The sequence below is a fragment of the Colias eurytheme genome, chromosome 1 (genome assembly GCF_061535395.1).
Source record: "Colias eurytheme isolate Ceu_HAF_F1 chromosome 1, ilColEury1 Martin Lab GWU primary, whole genome shotgun sequence".
In the NCBI taxonomy this organism is placed as follows: Eukaryota; Metazoa; Arthropoda; class Insecta; order Lepidoptera; family Pieridae; genus Colias; species Colias eurytheme.
In genome coordinates, this window is record NC_142980.1 from 2,619,347 (window position 1) to 2,640,917 (window position 21,571).

Genomic DNA, 21,571 nt, shown 5'->3' on the forward strand with positions numbered 1-21,571 from the left:
CTGCATTACCCAACAAATGATCACCAATTGATCCCTATAACTAATTTAATCACAAGATTATTATCACTACTAATTAAAATAAGGCTAGCCACACACAATTACATTGTCAATGCAAGATTTACAAACGATATTTATTTACGCGAACATACCGCAAAGACTACGCGTCTGTAATCAGTAAAAACTAAAAAGGTTTTAATTTATATATATGCTCGCGTAAACAAAATACAAGAAAATTCTATTTTCTCAGTTCATATTGGGATATTTCGTTTATTAATAATACGCAGAAACTTATTATTAATAATAAGTTTATTTTTTGTGAATTCCTTGTGAATTAATCAATTGTGCAACAAGCAATTTTCAAGTGTGTTTCCATTTACGAAGATACTTGATGCCACTTATCAAGTAACCTTATCTGTTATTATTATTAAAATCGCATATTTTTGTATTCGTATAATTAATAGGATTTATGAATAGTATTGTAAATTTATCGTACCTATTATTATATGATTGGAAAATAAGAAAATAAATAAATAAATATTATAGGACATTATTACACAAATCGACCTAGACCCACAGTAAGCTCAATTAAGGCTTGTGTTGTGGTACTAGGCGACGATAAATATAATATTTAATAAATACATATATAGATAACACCCAGACACAAGAACAAATAATTGAGTTCATCACACAAATATTTGCCCTGACCGGGGATCGAACCCGGGACCGTCGGCTCAGTAGGCAGTTACTTTACCACTGCGCCAACCACGTCGTCAATATAATGATAAATTCATATTTTTTACTTTATTATTTTATTAAATTCACTGTATGCGATTCAGATAACCAGCCACATCATGTCATATTAATTTACATTAATAATAATAATCCATTATCATTAGAAATTCTCTGAACAAAGAAATATTATTATAATTAATTGCACATACCTCAAATAATCTTTTCAAAGGATGTGAATTTAATATCTTATCAATAATGATATAAAGATATTTAATGTGATTACATTAAGCCATCAGTTATGCCAATTTTATTTATTATATTAAATAGGGCGTTGTTTCTGTTATTACAATCATTAATGAGATAAATAAGAAATACCATAATAAACCATATCTGTATAACTTAGAGCGGTTTAGCTGCTCAATCGGTTCTATAAATTATAAAATAATTAGCAATCTATATACCTACTAATATTATAAAGCTGAAGAGTTTGTTTGTTTGTTTGTTTGAACGCACTAATCTCGGGAACTACTGGTCCGATTTGAAAAATTCTTTCGGTGTTAGATAGCCCATTTATCGAGGAAGGTTATAGGCTATATTTCATCACGCTACGGGCAACAGGAGTGGAGCCACGGGGGTGAAACCGCGCGGAGCAGCTAGTATCTAATATTATGCCAACGAGAGAGAGCATTCTGGTAATATTATTTGAATATTACCTAATTACCTATCTCAATGGACTTAACGATTCACGTAAATTCAATGCGAAATTCCAAATTGATATATCAGTAAGCTGTAAATTTAGCATCTATAATCTATATGTCTTACGACAGTTTATATTCTGATCTTGTTACAGCACAATACATTGAAAATCAACGTTACTGTATTAGAAAATATTTGCAGTCAACATCAGAATCTGATAACTATTTATACGAATATATCGCTATCAGTATCCTGAAATATATATCAAACTACTGAATCAACAATATAATATATCTCAATGTAATTGAATCCACTAATCGCAAATGGTGCCTTATCAATTAAGATTATCTCTTTAAAAACCCCAGCCGTTGAAATGTTTATTTCAGTATTGTGAATCGAAGACATGAGAGAGTTGAAAATGTTTTAAACTCAATACATAGATTGATTGAGGTGTTGCTGAGTTATTAGTAAGTATTGTGGTACATGTTCAGCGCGAAGTTATAGATTTATAACGCTTGTAAATATAATCTTGCAGTGTAAGAAGGAAACTGTGATTTGTGTTGAGTGAACTACAAAGGTAAATGGATGCTATTTTGAAAACGTATATTGTATTGAACCATGTTATGTTAATTGCAACGTATTGCGAATGTCTATTGTTTAGAGTATGTTATGATGCTCATAGATTTTTGAATGACTGTATATTGTTTTGTGATAATAATTATTGTGATTTGTGTTTAACGACAACGTTTAGTCTTTGTGGCCGTGAAATAATGTTGTATTTATTATTCAATACAAGCGGTCCGCCCCGGCTTCGCCCGTGGTACATATTTCGCAATAAAAGTTAGCCTATGTTCTTTCTCAGGGTCTAAAGATTATCTGTGCCAAATTTCATCAAAATCGGTCCAATAGTTTATGCGTGAAAACCATACATACATACATACATACAAACCTGCCCTCTTTATAATATTAGTATAGATTAATATTGTGTTATGAACGATGGAGTAATTGATACAAATATATATAGTTATAAGTAAGAGTACAATATAGAGTATAAATAAGTAATTGCATTGTTCTTTAGAAAAATACCAACAAAGCAAAGTTATTTTATAATTTTTCCCGTTTATAAACAGGAAGTTTTTAAGAACACTAATTTTCTTTACTGCATAGTTTTTATAACACTAGTTTAAAATTATACAAATACATAACTTTAGACATAATCAAATTATTTATTAACTAATAATATTTTGCAATTAATTTTATCTACTTTCTTATTTTTTAGTGGATTAAATAGTTCGAGACAATCAACATAAGTACCTAGTACAGTAAAATCCGCGCAGTGATCGATACATTAAACTAGGATTTACTTGTTTTATATGTTGTATTAATAATAATCTTTTAAATAAATGCTATATATTTAACTAGCTTTCCACCCGCGGCTTCGCCCGCGCAGTCAAAGAAAAACCCGCATAGTTCCCGTTCCCGTGGGATTTCCGGGATAAAACCTATCCTATTTCCCGGGGTAAAAAGAAGCCTATGTCCTTTCTCGGGTATCAAAATATCTCTATACCAAATTTCATGCAAATTGGTTCAGTAGTTAAGGCGTGATTGAGTAACAGACAGACAGACAGAGTTACTTTCGCATTTATAATATTAGTATGGATAGGTACTCTAGTATGTACTATTAGGTCAAGTGATTTATGATAAAAAAGTTATATTATGATTTATGTCTATAATATTTTGCTAGAATATTGTTTATATTAGATAGTACCTAACTGAACCTTTATTGTGCGAAATATACGGGTAGAACAAACTAAATGTTATCCTAGTTATAGAATTGAGTATAAACTTACTTGCTCAGTTACAGAGGTAACTATGAAAAAGAACGCATCCTAGTTATGTAGGCATGTTTCGTCCCTCTTAGAAAGGTGCCAAAGTATAAGGACCTCAAGGGCCGCTAGGAGTTCCATTTAAGGTTTCACACCACGAGGACCCTCTTATCCTAGTCAGACTGTAATTTACTCACTTTAAAATTCCCTTTGAATGCGTTTAACAGGATTAACACGCGGTTCATATCAGGTCACTTGTAAGCAGATTAAGCTAGGTAGAAAAGTTAAAAATTAAGTACCTACTTATAATTTAGAAATCAAATATTATTACGGATTTCGCACCCCTTTGCAGTCTCCCCGTGACCATGCTCGATTAAATCTATACTAATCTATACTAATATTATAAAGCTGAAGAGTTTGTTTGTTTGTTTGTTTGAACGCGCTAATCTCGGGAACTACTGGTCCGATTTGAAAAATTCTTTCGGTGTTAGATAGCCCATTTATCGAGGAAGGTTATAGGCTATATATTATCACGCTACGACCAACAGGGTTGGAGCCACGGGGGTGAAACCGCACGGAGCAGCTAGTCGCGTATAAAATCCGTTAAAATCTTTAATTTCTAAATGTGTACCAAGTAAATATAAAGTAATACGTAATACCAAGTAATTGTATTTCTACCAAGTTATTTATTATTATTTATTATCTATCTGCATGTATTAACAATAGAACGATGTATATGAAATACGATTGAAACATATAAGATTAAACTATTTAAAATGAATATGCACATTAAAGAATGATCGCTCATTGTTATCCGACTGAAATGATTACTGAAATTAATATCACATGTATATAGGTATGCAAAAACAAAGTTCATAGATAAGAACTTCGTAGATAATAAATATATACTGAAGACTGAAATGTATGAATTATATAATTGCAGAATTTATTGATGTGGTGCTTTTATCTACACTAATATTATAAAGAGGAAAACTTTGTTTGTTTGTTTGTTTGATTGTAATGAATAGGCTCATAAACTACTGGACCGATTTTAAAAATTCTTTCACCATCCGAAAGCTACATTATCCACGAGTAACATAGGCTAGGTTTTATCCCGGAAATCCCACGGGAACGGGAACTATGCGGGTTTTTCTTTGAAAACGCGGGCGAAGCCGCAGGCGGAAAGCTAGTTCTTATTATAGCTCTTACTTTCACTAGAGATTATTTACCACTTTGTATTGGAATAAACGTACAAAGTAATAATATTAGGTGTACGTATAAGTAATTTAATTCTAATAATTATTTAAAAGGTATGTTAATTTGGCTTAAATTGGACTACGTGTTTTGTTTCCATTTTTATAACCGCGATAGTAACAATACATACCTAGTGATGAGATACCAACCATTTGAATGATCGATATTTTCTGTAACATAAGTTTCTCCATGTTTTCTCAATTGATTTAAATTATATTTGCGAATTTATACAACGCCTTTTATGTTACTTTCTAATTTATGACATAATTCTAAATAAATATTGGTCAATTAATTTTTTCCCACTAATTCAAAATTAGGTTTTTGAAACCATTTATTTGTTAATAATTTCTTATTGATCATATTGTGGTTTTATTACTCATTAGTTAATAATGTATAAAACCCGTACACGAGGAAAATGGAACATCTTTATATACAGGGTTACTTGTAAAACACCAGCAACCTCGCAGGACAAGCTAGCTAACATCATAAGTAACAACATTAATTGTTCTACGACTTTTGATAATTTGTTAGATTTTATTTTCATACAAAAAAAATATAAAATATTCATTTAATTTTCCGTTTGAATATTATAAACTCTACGCGCATCCCAAAAATTACGTAAACAAGAAGCGAATGAGAGGGGAAAGGAGGCGTCGCGTCGTCCTTTCGATAATGAATAGAACATTGACTTACAAATGTTAGGAGAGTACAATAAAAACTAAAAAAAAAAAACATTTAAAAATAATGTATTGCGTTATGCCAAAAGTCGTAGAACAAATGTTGTTACTTATGATGTTAGCTATATTGTCCTGAGAGGTTGCTGGTGTTTTACAAGTAACCCTGTATATGTATCTTGATCATTATTAAACTATTGTAGCTTAAAAATAATACAAAAAGTCCCGTATATTAAGGTATGGGGCATTCCAATATTTTATACAATGGTTTTTCGATCAATTGTTTATGTCTAATTAGATGAAAATGTAACTATAGTAAATTTATTTAAGCAGGAAGGAAGGTTCGAATGATATGGATAGTCAATTGTGTGTTGGAAATTGAAACACACGATTATTGGAATGTACCTAATACCTAGTTATTATTAAATCAATTGGTTTATTTTCACTAATTCAGCTTTTGCCCTCATATTATTGGCTATTTAGGGTCAAAAAGCGGTCCGCTGCGGCTTCGCCCGTGGTACATATTTCGCAATAAAAGGTAGCCTATGTTCTTTCTCAGGGTCTTAAAATTTTCTGTGCTAAATTTCATCAAAATCGGTTAAGAGGTTTATGCGTGAAAACAATACATACATACATAATTACAAACTTTTCCTCTTTATAATATTAGTATAGATAGTATAGATTACCTACTTCGCAAATCGATTTATGAATGAGCGAAGGTGCTGTAACTTACGTCATGACTGCAATGCAATTACAGGTGGTCATAACAAAAATAGTAACAAAATGTAAACAATACTCTATAGTAATCGATTTATTTGAATAATCGGTATACGATAAATTGGTAACAATAGTAACGCAATATAAAATCGATAGCATTATAAACAGCAATTATATGCAGTGATTACTGATTTTTACAGAAACGTTTATACTATATGTTACTGATGTTAGAAGAGGGACTTTGTGTAGTGTAGTTGTAGGTAATTACGTAGTCGATTTCTAATTTTAATTATATTTCTTATCAAAAGTATTAACACTTCTTTCAAGTTACTTCCGAATTTTAACCAAACTTTATTCAGGTCTGGTTTTATGAAGAAAATATGTGATAATATTATTAGAACAATATTATAATAGTTAACTATTGTTTTATATCTTTTGTATTCCGTGTTGTTTACACGTTACTTTTTAATTATTATCCATACTAATATTATAAATGCGTAAGTAACTCTGTCTGTCTGTCTGTTACTCAATCACGCCTAAATTACTGAACCAATTTTCATGAAATTTGTTATGGAGATATTTTGATACCCGAGAAAGGACATAAAAAGTATTTTACCCCGGGAAAATGACGCAATCCCGGAAATCCCACGGGAACGGGAACTATGCGGGTTTTTCTTTGACTGCGCGGGCGAAGCCGCGGGCGGAAACCTAGTATGTTATAAATTCTAAGATAGTAAACATATGGATACAAACACAACACAATAGTGTTGTGTTTGTATCCATAACATAATAAATAATATAACATAATATATTAACACAATAATTATGAAAACTATTGTTTTCATATCTAAATATGTAATGTTTATTAAATTTTACTTTATTAAATTAATTTTCATATTATATTATGTAGATTTCAATGGAAAACATATTTGTAAATAAACAGAATCGCTCATTCGAGGAATTTGAGTTTTGATATAAATAAAATATTTTACAAAACATGTATTAGTACACATGTTATTTACGTGGGAAAATTCCGGATATGATATTAAAAGTTAGTCAGATAGTAGCGATGATTACAGATGATATTTAATCAAGCGTGCGTAATTATTTGCACTTTAATCCTTTGGCTCTAAACATTTTGTATGAAAAAATGAAAATGAAAAATGAAAAATATATTTATTTCATACACACAATTTTCAAAAACAGAAAGTGGATGAGTCCTCCTAGTAAGTTTACAAAAACCTGTGTCAGGAGGACCCGCTCTTCCTTAACTAAAGTTTACAAATATAATACGTGTGCAGATGTATGTGTATAAGTGAGTGAATGTGTGTGTGTGCGTGCGTGTGTGTGTGTGTGTGTGCATGCGTTCGTGAGTGTGTGTATATAGTATTGTTTTATTATTATTTATTGTTTTCTAGTTCGGTGGTTGCGATTGAAGCTAGTTATAAATTACCTACGTCTTATTTATGAGAAGGTTTTTACTTTAATTATTAAATAACAATAGGTAAATTCTAAGAATTAGTGAAAGAATATTTAACTTTCTTATAGCTATATTATTTGTATAACACAAGCGTAAAATAATATGTATATCAAATTTTACTGAAAATAAAAGCAATTGTGATAAAAGTATCCTATATTTATTCTACTAAAGAAGAGTAATTGTACACTTTGTTTACTTTGTTGTTCACTCAAAACATCAGTTTTCAAAGTCTAAAAATTATGGAAAAGAAAATCAAAGAAAATAGAACAGAAGAACTCTGAACCATGATAGAACTACCTACTTGTTTTACTCGATAATAATTGTCCATATCACATTTGATTAAAGTACATTTTTGATTGCAGGTAGAATAAATCCAATACACCCAAAATGGACCGCCTTAGTGTGAGTCTCGTGCTCACACTATGCCTTACTACAGTTGCATCTATCGAAGACTTCAGTAAGTATACCAAAGCCACAGTGCGAAAATGACTCGTATTACAAGGCCGTTTGGTAGAAAATGCTGTAGTATCTGTTGTGGTTATCTCAAGAAAGTACCTTTTGTTTACGTTAGAATGTTCATTAGCTTGCCAATATATTTTTGAAATTTATGACAGTTGACTCAGTTATGGTAATCCGCTTTTACTTTATCTATATTATTACAAATTAATTATAATACGAAATAACAAAATTATAGGTAACTATAAATATAGCTGTATTTTTCATTTTTCAATTGATTAATAATTAAAACATAGAGATACAATTTATTGTGTAAAAATAATTAATATCAAATCATGTGGAAATATTATAATTGATTTATCGTTTAATCTAATTGTAACCACGCGGTTTTTCCTGCCTTTATTCTATAAGGTCATAAGGATAATTAATTTATAGTAACCGTGCAAATATTGATACTTTTTCTATTTTGTCACTATGATGAGTACATAATAAATACCCTAATAGACTATAACATAGACAAGTTTTGTAAGTTAAACGTATAAATCTATAATTAGTTGCTTTTGCGTAAAGAAATAAGGGCTTTTTATCTATGTATCTATTCCGATTTCCACCAAAATTATGCTAGCTAAGTCCCTTCTTCTCCCACTCCTTGATTATGCTGACGCTTGTACCACTGATCTAAATGAAGACCAATTAGATACACTTGAGCGTCTCCAAAATTTCTGTGTACGTTTTTTTACGGTCTTCGTAAATACGACCACGTTTCCCAATTTCGAAAAAAACTCAAGTGGCTTCCTATAAGACTTCGCCGGAATGCAAATACGTTGAAGCTTCTTTTTTCTATCCTTTTCGATCCCAAATATCCTTCCTATTTAAAATCCCAGTTCAAATTCCTTGATTCTGATAGTTACTCCCTTCGCTCTGTTTATAACCTAATCCTTAGTTTTCCTTCCCACCAAACTAATTACTTCGGAAATTCCTTTGCTGTAACCGCTGTCAGACTTTGGAATTCTTTGCCATTAGCTGTAAGACGGGCTTCCTCTCACGGGCGTCCTTTAAAAATCTTTTACACCAGCATTTTTTAAATATAGCATTTCCTGGATATTAACTGTAACTATTTATTTTATTTATTTATATTTATATACTTTATTTATTTATTATATATTTTATTAAATATTTTATGTATTGATATTATAGTTACTTTATTGTATTCTATTATGATTAATACAGGTTTCTCTATAATATAATAATAATATGTAATATATTATATTACTTCCTATTTTATTTTTATCTCATAATAATATATATATATATATATATATACATTTTTTTTTTCTTTTCTCTTTTACGTTTTCAGCCACCCGCGTTCCATTAATTATATGTATTATATATCTATCCTCTACCTTAGGTGGCCTGGAAGAAATCGCTTTTAAGCGATAAGGTCACCTTTTGTACTTCGCATCCAAACAGATATATATTATACTGTACATTGTCAAATTAAATGGTGTGGTACAATAAATGATTAAATAAATAAAATAAAATATCTACTATTTATCCTAGGTGCATCTTATATTTTAAACAAGTGAATCAGAAAATATAAAAAAAAAAATTGATCGCATCTAAGATAGCGTGTAAATTAATCAACAAGGACGTTCTTAATTTACAGCGTTATAAACAAGCAAAGTTAAGCTAATATTATTATAAAACACAACATAATACTGTCATAGTGGATAACAATGATATATGATTGAGGATCGATTCTGCGGGATTAACTGCGCAAGCAGATTATATATACCTAGTGGGTAGTTTATTTTTGATAACTCTGACTATACAACGTGTCCCAGATACGAAAGAAGTATTATAATAAACAAGTAGTGATTGATATTTAATTCAGTGAAGATTCTTATTACACGTATATTTATCAAATTAATGGACTTTTAGGCGTTTTAAACGGTTTTAAAGGTATTTGTTATATGTATTGCAAGGTTTTTGTCCGTGTTAAATCAATAACAATGGAATTAATAAATCACGAAGCATAACGTATTGGAGTACCTATAGAATTGGACTTGCCTTGGAAAATACCTTTTGATGTGTGTTTTTCTGAATCCCTTGAGTATATGTGTTAGGTAATACATATGTAATAAGAATGAAGATGGATTTTATTATGCTTTAATTTTACAAAAAATGTAATAATTTTTATCTGTGACTCCATAGAGGAAAAATTATAACATTTTTCATTCAAAAAATGGATTGAGATTTTACGCGAATTTTAATTACCAACGTATTTTTCAGCGAAGATTCGATGAAATGTTCCTACAAGAGCGAACTTTAATTATACAGAATATTTTCAATATTGCATTCCTTTTGCATTTTTCAATTATTAAGATTAACTCATTAATATACATATGTATATATCATTGACTATACATATGTATGTACATACATAATATGTATATATCATTGACTATATTTCGCTATATGTTTTATTAATAAATAAATATATTTGCTTTGTTCACACCACTAATTGCTTATCTTCTAGTATTGTGTTCTGCGGTAAAAATGAATCTAAGCACAAACTAATCTTACTTCAGTTTAGTTAATTACTGTTACCATTATTTACCTTGAATCTTATCGTTATGTTATAAGGAAATGTCTCTCATTTCAGTATTGAACTTGTATTGGAAGCGTTGTCTTATATTATAATATTATCAAATATGTATTTTTGAAACAGTTTATACCCTTTAAAACCGTTTGTGTTGAATTTGTGATAAAATATTGAAGTTTCAGTTTAGTGGATTATAATTTCTGGAATTCTGTGATATTTGTGTTTTATTTTACATTAGACTTTTGGTAAATATATTTTAGTAAATATTCCATGATGAAATGAAATTCAGGGAAATAAGGATGTATATTTACACACTCCAATAATTTGAATTTTGAAATGTATACATTTTTGAAAACATATTTTTTAAACGAAACGTTTATTTTAAATCTTCTTTTCTACCCACATTCTATATTATATTATTATTTATGCTATTGTATTTTTCTCTCCTTTCCTTTTAAAAGGTATAGTAGCTAGACTTACCCTTAATAAAACTAACAATGAACTCTATTCTCTGAATGAAAGAAAATTCTTTATTGCGTTACATTTCACAAATACATTAAAAAGACACACAAAAGTTTAAAAAAGCAAAAAGTGGACTTAACGATAGGTAGAGATCTCTATCAAGGCAATAAAATTGCAAACGGCAGCCTTATTGTTAGGTAGCGATCTCGACCAGGCAACTCTGTGAGTGCATTGAAAATAGTCTAATAGTTAACAAAAAAGACGTGTGGCTATTGCATAGCATGCCTTCAAGCCACACGACCGAGCCCGTCGGAGTGGGGAGCGTGAGGTTTTTTCGTTACGGAATTTCTCGATTCGGTCCCCGCGCTCAAGGCCCGTGATTATCACATATGGATGTTGTGGTAATAGTTTTATATGCATATACGTCAAATGGATTACTTACCTTGTTTTTAGACGTCGGTTAACTAAATGAACATTGATATCTGCTATCTATTTATTTTTGCTAAAATACTTGTAATATCAATGTTATATTTATCTATTCCGTGAAAGCTACTTATTGTAGAAATTTAGTTATACCCAATAATAATTTAGTTGTTATCTTTGAATAATAGAGACGGAATATTGTTAATTATCGTGCCTAAGCATCTTAATAGATTGCATCGAATTGCAAAATGCTGTCAAAATCGAATAGTCTAGGTACCTTTTTAATTCTTCAGTACGTCGTCCAAAAAAGGATTTAGATTCGTTGAATAACCAATAATCGAGTACCTAATAATTCATGATTAATTAAATGACAACAAAAAAACGAACATATTCATGAAATTATTCGGTCAGAAGTAGAGCTCGCAGTAGCAGGACATTAAAATAATTATAGTCTTAAAATTTTTCCTAAGGCTCTCTAAGGATTACAACACAATTTCAGATCTGATAATAAATGACTAATCAAATCAAAAAGCCATTAACCTCACTCAATCTCAAACACAAACTCAAACATTTATTAATTATTCAATTAGACTTCTTCGAGAAGCACTCTTGAAACGTCATATTTTTAACATTTACCACCGATTCGGAAAGCAGTATCTATGGAGAAGAACCGGCAAGAAACTCCATACTCTCCATAACTCCACACTATATGACTTATTATCTCTATTTTACAACCTCAACTAATACCTTCTAACCTTATCTTATTTTCAGATGTAACCGAGGCCCCGCTTCTGACTGTGACGAACAGACATGGTGAGGAGGTGTTCATAAGCACAGACCTTATGAGGAAGCTAAATGAGGAGCTGGAGACCTGGCACTGGACCCCCTGGCTGAGAACCAGGACGGTGATAGAGGACAATATTCTGACAGAGGTGGCCTGTCCCAGCGGGGACTCGATAGACAGCTTCCCGGACAGCATCTTTGACGGTCAGTTTTAGAAGAAAATATTTATAACACACGCACACACACACAATACACGTACCACACACATAATATGTACACAATACAAGTAGTACAATTTTTCAACACACCCTAAAAGAAAAACACATTATTTTGGACACAGAGTGCGTTAATAGACACACACACACAAGGAAAGATACATAAAATATCGCGACACATCACATACACACAAGGAAAGAAAGAAAGAAAACATTTTGGACCCAAAGACACGCTGACAGAATATAATAGAAGGAACACATTGATTTCAATAAGCACGACAAATTATATTAATTGTCGGGAATAGTGATTGGGTAATCCCCATAGTTGTTTGGCAAAAGACTCAAGCTTGCGTATTTACCCAGAAATGTATGCGGTTCTAACCTACATACATAAGTAATAATATCTCACAATAAATTAGAAATAATATAAATTTACATTATGTGTCATTTTGTGTGCCAAAAAGGACGCTAGGACATTTTGAGTTACCGTTTTACCGCTTGTTATATACATGAAAGCGCCTCGACTCGTAGAATTTAGTCAATAGTTCACTACTTACAGTAGGAGTTCGATATAATCCATGACTTTCTGAACCTTTAATGCATTTTCCGTATGGATGCGTTAATGCTTTTTCCTTAAAACAGAGTGTTTTGGATTAAGAATTTTATTAAATTTTCACTTCTAAAAATTATAAGAATTTTATTAAATTTTCACTTCTTAAAATTCTAGTAAATTTACACTGGTAAAGGATAATTTAACATTTTTGTTTCATGAATTTTGAGATATATTTTTGGCCGATAGTTTCACAACTATAATATGTACCTTTGATTTGTATCCAGACGTTCACAGAGAGAGTAATTTTAAGGAAAAGTTGTAGTAAGTACATATGGCTAGAAAAATTTATAATACAGCTGATATTTTACATTTGATTTTTAGTGTGGTAGACGATAATTGTGCGTTTGCAACTTTCTTCTTTGATTCTCCGATTAATCACATATCAAGATGTTATAGTCTTCATCGATAAAATTCCCAACTAACACTACAACCGTATCTATCCCCAGCAGTTACTGAGATAAACACTAATCCACACAACACTTTAATGTTACAAGTACTAACATACAGATAAAGATTGTGTACTAAACCAGCCTTTCCACAGATGACCAGCTGCGTCGCGGGGGCTTCTTGCTATATGTCCTATTTGGTATATACGCGTTCACACTCCTGGCGATCGTATGTAACGACTATTTCATACCCTGCGTTGAACATATTTGCGAAGACCTGAAAATACCACAGGTGAGAGATATGATTTCAACTGTCAGAATTATTGATCACTTCAATAAACTTCTTCAGCGGCGTTGGGTATAAAATCTTAAACTCGCGTTAGGACACGTGGCCTGATCGAAAAAGCGTAAGACGGATGTGTTTTTTTTAGCCCTTATATTCCATGCGTAAGACGGATACCGTTTCAAAATATCAAACATGCTGAACGTTAATAATCAAGTTTTCACTTCTGCCGGCACTCCCGGAGTGCAACCCGTCTTTTTTTATCTGTAGCTTTAGGTCCGTAAAAAATCTGAATGTATTAATTTGAACTGTCTGTATTATTATTTTTATTCTGTATGTTTGGGTCGGTAAAAATCGGAACGATATTTACTCTGTGGTGGAAGAGCTGTTGATCTGAGCTGATGAATAGTTGTTTGATTTGGTATGAATATAGAGAACGGTATAAATATTTCAGACGGGACAAACGAACTGCAAAAACAGCTATTATAATAATTATTTTGCAGACAGCCATTATAATTATGAATCCTGTGTACTTTGCATTTTTTTTGAACCTACTTTCATAATATAAACTTAAACTCAGATCAAAGGTGCACAGCCTTCGTGTTTCAGCTGAATTCTGTATGTTTTAATTAAATTAATTAAAATATGGCGAACTAATGTTAACACTTTATGTATGTTTACAGATAGTTAACACTTTATGTATGTTTACAAGTTTATTCAAAAAATTGTATGATTACAAGGGATAGTTTAGTTAAAAATAGATCGTAACAGGATAATATCGAAATAAAAACGTAACTAGAATAAACCTCTGTTGTTTCCGTCAACATATTTAAAGCCCCAGAATGAAATAGTGAGCAATTTTCCTGAATCGGATCGAATTGTAACTGCGTGTTTTCTTTGTCATTAAATGTCCTAGCGGTGTTGAAATCTGCTGCAATAAATTCTTATTTATGTAAAGGTCAAGTTCTCTAATGATGTAACTTAGTAATGTGTTAGAGTAGTTTAAAACTAGACGATATGACAGTCCGTATTGTACTTATTTTCTTCTTTTTTTTCAAAAATTTGGCGCGAATTTTGATTTTGGAATGTTTTTTTTTCATTTTAGAATGTGGCTGCGGCCACTTTTATGTCGGTAGCGACATCGTGTCCAGAGTTCTTCGTGAATGTTATATCAACGTTTTTGACGGAGTCCGACATGGGTATTGGGACCATCGTGGGGTCCGCCATTTTCAACATATTGGGAGTCGCCTCGATCGGTGGTCTTGCTGCTGTTATGGTGAGGTTACAACAATAATAAGTTAAATTTTGTGTATATCTTACTAGGTATAGTTGTGAAATATTATATATTTTCTTTATATCTTAAAAGGATATATTATAGATATATCTTATATATTATGGAGATATTATATTTTGAAACTTAAAAAAAAATGTTGTGTGGTTTTATGAAACCACGGTAAAAGTGAAACTGTTCGAACGGTTCCGAACACTGCTTTGTGTAGCGCATGTCGCGTGACGGTCGGCTGCCGAGTAGGTATACCTACTCGGCAGCCGCGATACACGCGACATGCGCTACACAGACCAAAAAGTTTGAGACGATGTAATAAAAGTTTCACTTTAATAATAACATACATGTATACTTTTAATAGTAATTTACTATAAGTAAATTTATCAAAATAAAACTGGCAAAAATGTTCATCTTAAACTTCCACCAATCAGACACTTCAATAATTATAACAGCTTCCCAATTTCAGCCAATCACAATCGAGCGCCGGCCCGTCACAAGGGACGCGTTCATATACATGGTGAACGTGAGCGTGCTAGTAGTTATCGTTTGGGACGGCCAAGTGGAATGGTACGAAGCTCTGGTACTGGGCATCCTGTATATACTGTACTTCGTGGTTATGTTCAACAGTATGAGGATGTTCGCATTGTACGATCGGATGGTCGCGTCGTGTTGTAAGAAGAAGCCTGAGTGTAAGTATCAACTTGAAACCTTAGGCCGGTTGCAGAGCTTCACCGACCATCAGTGCGTACGTCAGTCGCGCTTGTCATATGTATGGAAATTCATAAAACCGTTCATAGCTAGACCGACCATACGCACGCGAATTTCCATACATATGACAAGCGCGACTGACGTACGCACTGATGGTCGGTGAAGCTCTGCAACCGGCCTTATGTCTAAGACTACTCAGACACATTATTCATCTTTAGTTTTCTTAGATATGCAAGAAATGCACTTTCAAAATCACTCTCTTCAAGAAAAATTCCAACCAGAAGCTATCACAGGGTATATATACCCTTCCTCAATTACACAAAAGTTTGGAATTCATTTGTCTTTCTGTGCTCTATCAATTTTTTTTTATTTACTAGACTAGACCAAGAAACTGCGAGTATATATCCGATAGTACTTTCTAATTGAAACCTTATAGCGATCATGCCAATCACTCATCTATTCAACTGAATTGGAAAGAAAATGTAATTGAAAATATTATCTATCCATTCCAATAACTACATTTTACTCAAGAACCATACAATTCAATAAATTACATCAAGTACTCGTGTATTGACAACGTTTCAACCTCGGTTTCTAAGAATCGTAGCAAAGAGTGGTTACTTAGAATAAAAATAAAAATTGCACGTTCTTCGCAGAACTAGATTCAGTACAAAATACTTCGATTTTCTCTGTAAGGGCTAGGACCTAGGTAAACATTTAAAGGAAATATTGATGTCATTGGTTTCCACAATATAAATTTCTCGTAGCTCCTATTTAGGATCTGTAAATTTATTTTTCTCACTTTGACGACTTTCATTGCACTAAGCATTGCACATATTGATATGGAATATACATTCGACGAACCTGCATTCTATTTCGTTCAACGTAAACATCGATACTACCGGACCAGCCCCCAAGATTGTAGGATCGGGGCCAAATGAAAAACACTTTGAACTTCTTGAGATTTATTTTCAGACCACAATCTTAATTTTTAGAAAACATCTTACAGAGAAAGGCCGTCTTCACCCACGATCCCAATGAAAGAGAAAGATCATTCCTCATTCGCTCTCTACTTCACATTTCACATTCACTCATTGATTCGCTCATAGTCTATCGTTCTTCCATTCTAATCATCGTTCAGAAAGTAATCTTACACACGTTCAGAAACATCAATTAATCATACATCTCACCTAATCATCCCACATACATCATAATAGACTTATATATGAAAGAGTTAACGCCCTCGAATTATATTAACATAAGAAATTATGTAGCGCTGATTATTATCCTTAATATTAAACACAAAATTCATAATCAATGAAACTACTATTATTGAGGTGCAATAGTGTAGGTTCGAAAAATATTTAAATAGTCAAGTGAATATAACAGGTATAAAATATGCCGCAGAAAGAGAAGTACTTCATACCGACTGATACATACTTAACAACAAAAATACATAACATATTTATAATGACATAAAATTCATCAAACACATAATCTCCGAATGTGATAAGGATTTAGGTATTAACTGTTTTTATTAATTTGTTACAGATATTGTGTCCACAATCGGTAAGCCAGTCGAAGATGGAATCGATAATAAAGGCTTTAGTAATGATATCTCCAACGGAAACGGTATTTCAAGTGACAAAAGTCTTGATGAAAAAAGTAAGCATTTATGCCTTCTTAAAAAAATAATTGACTCATAAAGTAATCGGATGGGAATCTTTGATATCATTAAGATTTGAAAAAAAAAATTAAAGCCGAACTTTTCAATAGTTACTTAATAACAATGCTTTGAAAACAATTAATGCATACTAAGTTAATATAACTGTACTGCAATAAATAGATCAAGATATATACAAAATATCTTAAAAAACAATTCGATAAAGACATAAAATTATGTACTCACCGATTTTTTTTCAGCGGAACCAGTAGACGTAGTGAAGAAACCAAAGAAGAGCGTCTGGAGGTTCCCGAAAGAGAACTCCACGGTATACAAAGTGTGGTGGTTCTATACTTGGCCTCTGAAACTAATCCTGGGTTACACTATCCCGTCTCCTATCGCTTACAAGAGATTTTATCCTCTCGCCTTCATAATGTGCATTATTTGGATCGGTGCTAACAGCTACGTGGTTTCTTGGAGCATGACTGTTATTGGTAAGAAAAATAGTTTACAAGTATTTTATATTGTATTTATAAGTTGCCCAAATCCCTCATAACAGGCCTTTGTCTCTTGAGTGTGAACATAATGTTGTATGGATTGATGATGACGATTCATAAATTGCATTTAATATCAAGTAAGTACACCAATTTCCTTTAAGAGAGGCCCGTGTCCCAGCATTGGGAACGTATGTGGTCTGATGGTGATGATAATACCAATTTATGATATTTTAAGACATCTTAAAATTTTCCATAATGGACAGTTCCTAAGTTTTCATGTTATTTCTATAATCAGTATTTACCTAATAATCATGTGCATCGTGAAGTATATGTAAACACTTCAGAGTTCTTTAAGTAGATGACATTGGCCCAGTAGAAGACAGATACGACATTCTCTAAAAATGCGTAAATAAAAAAAAATTGACATTGATGACATAAAGCCTGTTTCACAGCTTGATGATTGTCTATTTGAGACTTTTGATGTAAACTATACATTAATTATCTAGCAGATAACACACATATCATTGAACATGAAATCTAAGCAAGGAAGCGGTGGAATTCGCCCTAAAATTTTTATTTAATTCGAATTGAACAATATAAAAACCATTAATCATTATCATACTTACGATATTGTCTCTTTAATCAATTGGTTTCATTATTATCCCAAATAAGATTCTCTCCTAGTTTCATCAAAAATCTTACAATTTATTTGTTCTAGGACACACATTCTTTATCCCGGAGTCAGTGATGGGTATGACGTTCCTTGCCTTTGGTGGATGTTTACCCGAAGCCTGTTCGATTTTCATCATGTCTCGACGTGGTATGTAAAAAATTTTGTATGGCTAATGGCGAAATATCTACAAATGTGAACTTTAATTTTCTTTCGAATTTAAATTAGGACTTGTATTAATTTTTATGTTGCGTCCTTGAATATTAATATTTTTGTGGCATTTCTGCGAATGGCAACCTAAGTTTCTTGTGTATGCGAGAATTGGGAAAATAAGAACTTTGCAGTGTTTTTTTAAGCAATGTGTTATTAATAATGTTCATTGTACAAAGCCATTAAATTCTAAATTTAAGAAATCTATTTGGCGATGTCTTAGAGATATAAAAACAATTCCATATCTATAAATTTTATAATTTCCTCAAAGCGTATCGATGTATAAATAAACTTATCAATAAGATACTGATGATAATAATAAGTGTCGTAAAAAAGCGATTAATTTGCCTTTAAATAATAATTTGTTGACGTCTGTTTGATGCTATCAAAATGTATTATAATGATGACAATTGAATGTTGTTTGCATGCGAGATTTTATTATATAAGTGTATTATGCTTGCGATGTGTTTGCTTTGTCTCGCATTTGCGAATTTAAGCCTGCGAATTATCTATTTCGTGATTTCAAAGATTAAACCTCAAAGATTGTTATCTTTTGTTACAGGTGAGGGTGGTATCGGTGTATCAAATGCGTTGGGTGCTAACTCATTAGCAATTTTGTTTGCTCTGGGAGTACCGTGGTTGATCAAAACTCTGACATACCTCGCGCAAGGCGCCGATTCGACAGCTGTGTACATCAATTCAGCCGGAATTGACTTCATCGTTGGTTCCCTTCTGATCGCTGTCGCGTGTCTGTGGCTGACTCTTTTCATCGGGAAATTCCAATTGCGAAGAACTGTCGGTGTTGCACTTCTCGCCTTATACGTAATCTTCATCACCTTCGTCATCTTAGTTGAAATGGGCATCATCCTCCACACCCACATTGCTATATGCTGATACTTTAGTGACGTGTAGTTAGCTGTGATTCGTGAACTATTCTTATTCGATGTATGGCTAACAATGGACTTTTATTTATTGCAATCAGTATTGACGTTGTTATTCATACATTTTCATCGGGACAAGCGTTTCTGTGATGAAATTGTATTTGTAAATATGTTTTAGTGTAAGCTTCGGCCTTTACTAGTGTACAGTTATTGTTTTTATATTGTTAGTACTTGTTAGTATTGAAATTTGAATTACAATTGTATCGTGTAATTCTGAGATGATATTATTGAACAGTGAAAGAATTCAATTTTTGCAGCAGATCTGATTATAATATGGGGACACAAATGTGGTTGACTGGACTGACTGAGAATGTCTCAGGGAACCAAACGCATTTATGAAATGTAGCTCGAGGGCGTAGTTGGATGTAAGGGGTGGCCTAGGGATCAGCCTTCGGCCCAAATTTTAATTTAGTATTTAACTTTAAGAATGAAAAAGCTTTCTGTGACTCTGGGAGCTGCAACGAATTTTACCCCCCCACTACCTACGCTCGCCCTTGAGAGTTATTATGACAGTTGAACGGAGGAGAATTACAAAAACGATGAATTACAATTCAAAAGTTAATAAAATGTTAGTAATTTGTTTGGCGTTTTAATTATTTTCTTTGTTTGATTGATACACTAAGTATGACACTCGACACTCGACACAGAAATTATTTATAAATTGTAAGGGAGGAAAAAATATTTAAAGGTTTAAATTATATGATACAATAAAGTATTTCTGAGTTTGTAAAAGATAAACTGAAATCAAGACTATCAAGAGGACATACCGATTAATTATTATTCTGAATAAACAAGACAGCCTTTAGGTATAATAAATTTATTATGAACACTTTAATGTGAAAAATAGGTTCTTTTTTAAGGATGCTACTGTGGCTTATCTCATGAAATAAGTTCGCACAAAATGCAACTGCATGTTACTCTTTAGATTCAGTAAAAAAATCATCTTTAAGCAAAAATACATTCATGTCCGTGATCTTTATCTATAGAAATTTCACATTTTATACTAATTTGATTTGAAGAAAGATATAAATTTACCTCATTTGCCTAGATCATCATCACTGATAAGATAATTTAATTCTTTAACTAATTATTGGTGATTAGAAATCGACTTAATTGATAATAGTGTTTTAATTCCATGACAGTGATTATATTAAATTTAATCATGGAAACAATTTGCTATCTATCTTTGTGAAAACAAAGTTTATCGTTTGATAATATTATGTTCGATCTAACAACGAGGCCGTATAACATTGATGATATTAAATCTGTCATAATTAGTCTTTGCCTACTGTTTTTTTAAGCGACTTCAAAAAAAGGAGGAGGTTCTCAATTCATCCGGTGTTTTTTTTACTTTTATGTATTTATTATTTTCATGTCACATATTTCAGACATCTTAGGGATTATTCATTAATAATATGATTCATTAATAATGTTAAGCAATCATGTTATATTCCCTATTATTTTAATGATAGATAATGATATTTCCTCATAAGCTTACAGTCTTGATTGTTAAAGAATGAATTAAATATAAATATCCTTCCTAATGTTATAAATTATAATCCATACTAATATTATAAATGCGAAAGTAACTCTGTCTGTCTGTCTGTTACTCAATCACGCCTAATTTACTGAACCAATTTGCATGAAATTTGGTATGGAGATATTTTGATACCCGAGAAAGGACATAGGCTACTTTTTATACCGGGAAAATGACGCAATCCCGGAAATCCCACGGGAACGGGAACTATGCGGGTTTTTCTTTGACTGTGCGGGCGAAGCCGCGGGCGGAAACCTAGTTATCTATAAATTATAAACAGTCCAGTAAATCAAGATTCAACATACTGTCATGCAATATGTAAATTAATTATCAGTTCTGTACTTTACTATTTTTTTGTTCAGTCCTTTAACATCTACTACAAGTAGGTAGGTACCTATTGTGTCTCTTTCAATAGTACTGTTGAAACTCGTATTGGGGATAGGGGTCTGGGGTAT

At 32.0% G+C, this 21,571-nt stretch overlaps 1 protein-coding gene across 2 annotated transcripts; it reads left to right on the forward strand.

Moving 5' to 3' along the window:
- Positions 1-1,822: 1,822 nt before the first annotated feature.
- On the forward strand, positions 1,823-20,146 carry LOC149910911 (sodium/potassium/calcium exchanger 4-like). 2 transcript variants are annotated; one of them, XM_090120443.1, is made up of 10 exons: positions 1,823-1,895; positions 7,742-7,836; positions 12,097-12,312; positions 13,478-13,614; positions 14,711-14,881; positions 15,357-15,579; positions 17,150-17,263; positions 17,522-17,755; positions 18,477-18,578; positions 19,201-20,146. In XM_090120443.1, exons 2-10 carry the CDS (start codon positions 7,767-7,769, stop codon positions 19,530-19,532), a joined length of 1,599 nt encoding a protein of 532 aa, XP_089976569.1. In that variant the 5' UTR covers positions 1,823-1,895; positions 7,742-7,766; the 3' UTR covers positions 19,533-20,146. The 2 variants fall into 2 exon arrangements, with proteins under 2 accessions (XP_089976569.1, XP_089976578.1); XM_090120452.1 differs by lacking the exons at positions 1,823-1,895; positions 7,742-7,836 and adding an exon at positions 10,625-10,685.
- The last annotated feature ends 1,425 nt before the right edge of the window (positions 20,147-21,571 follow it).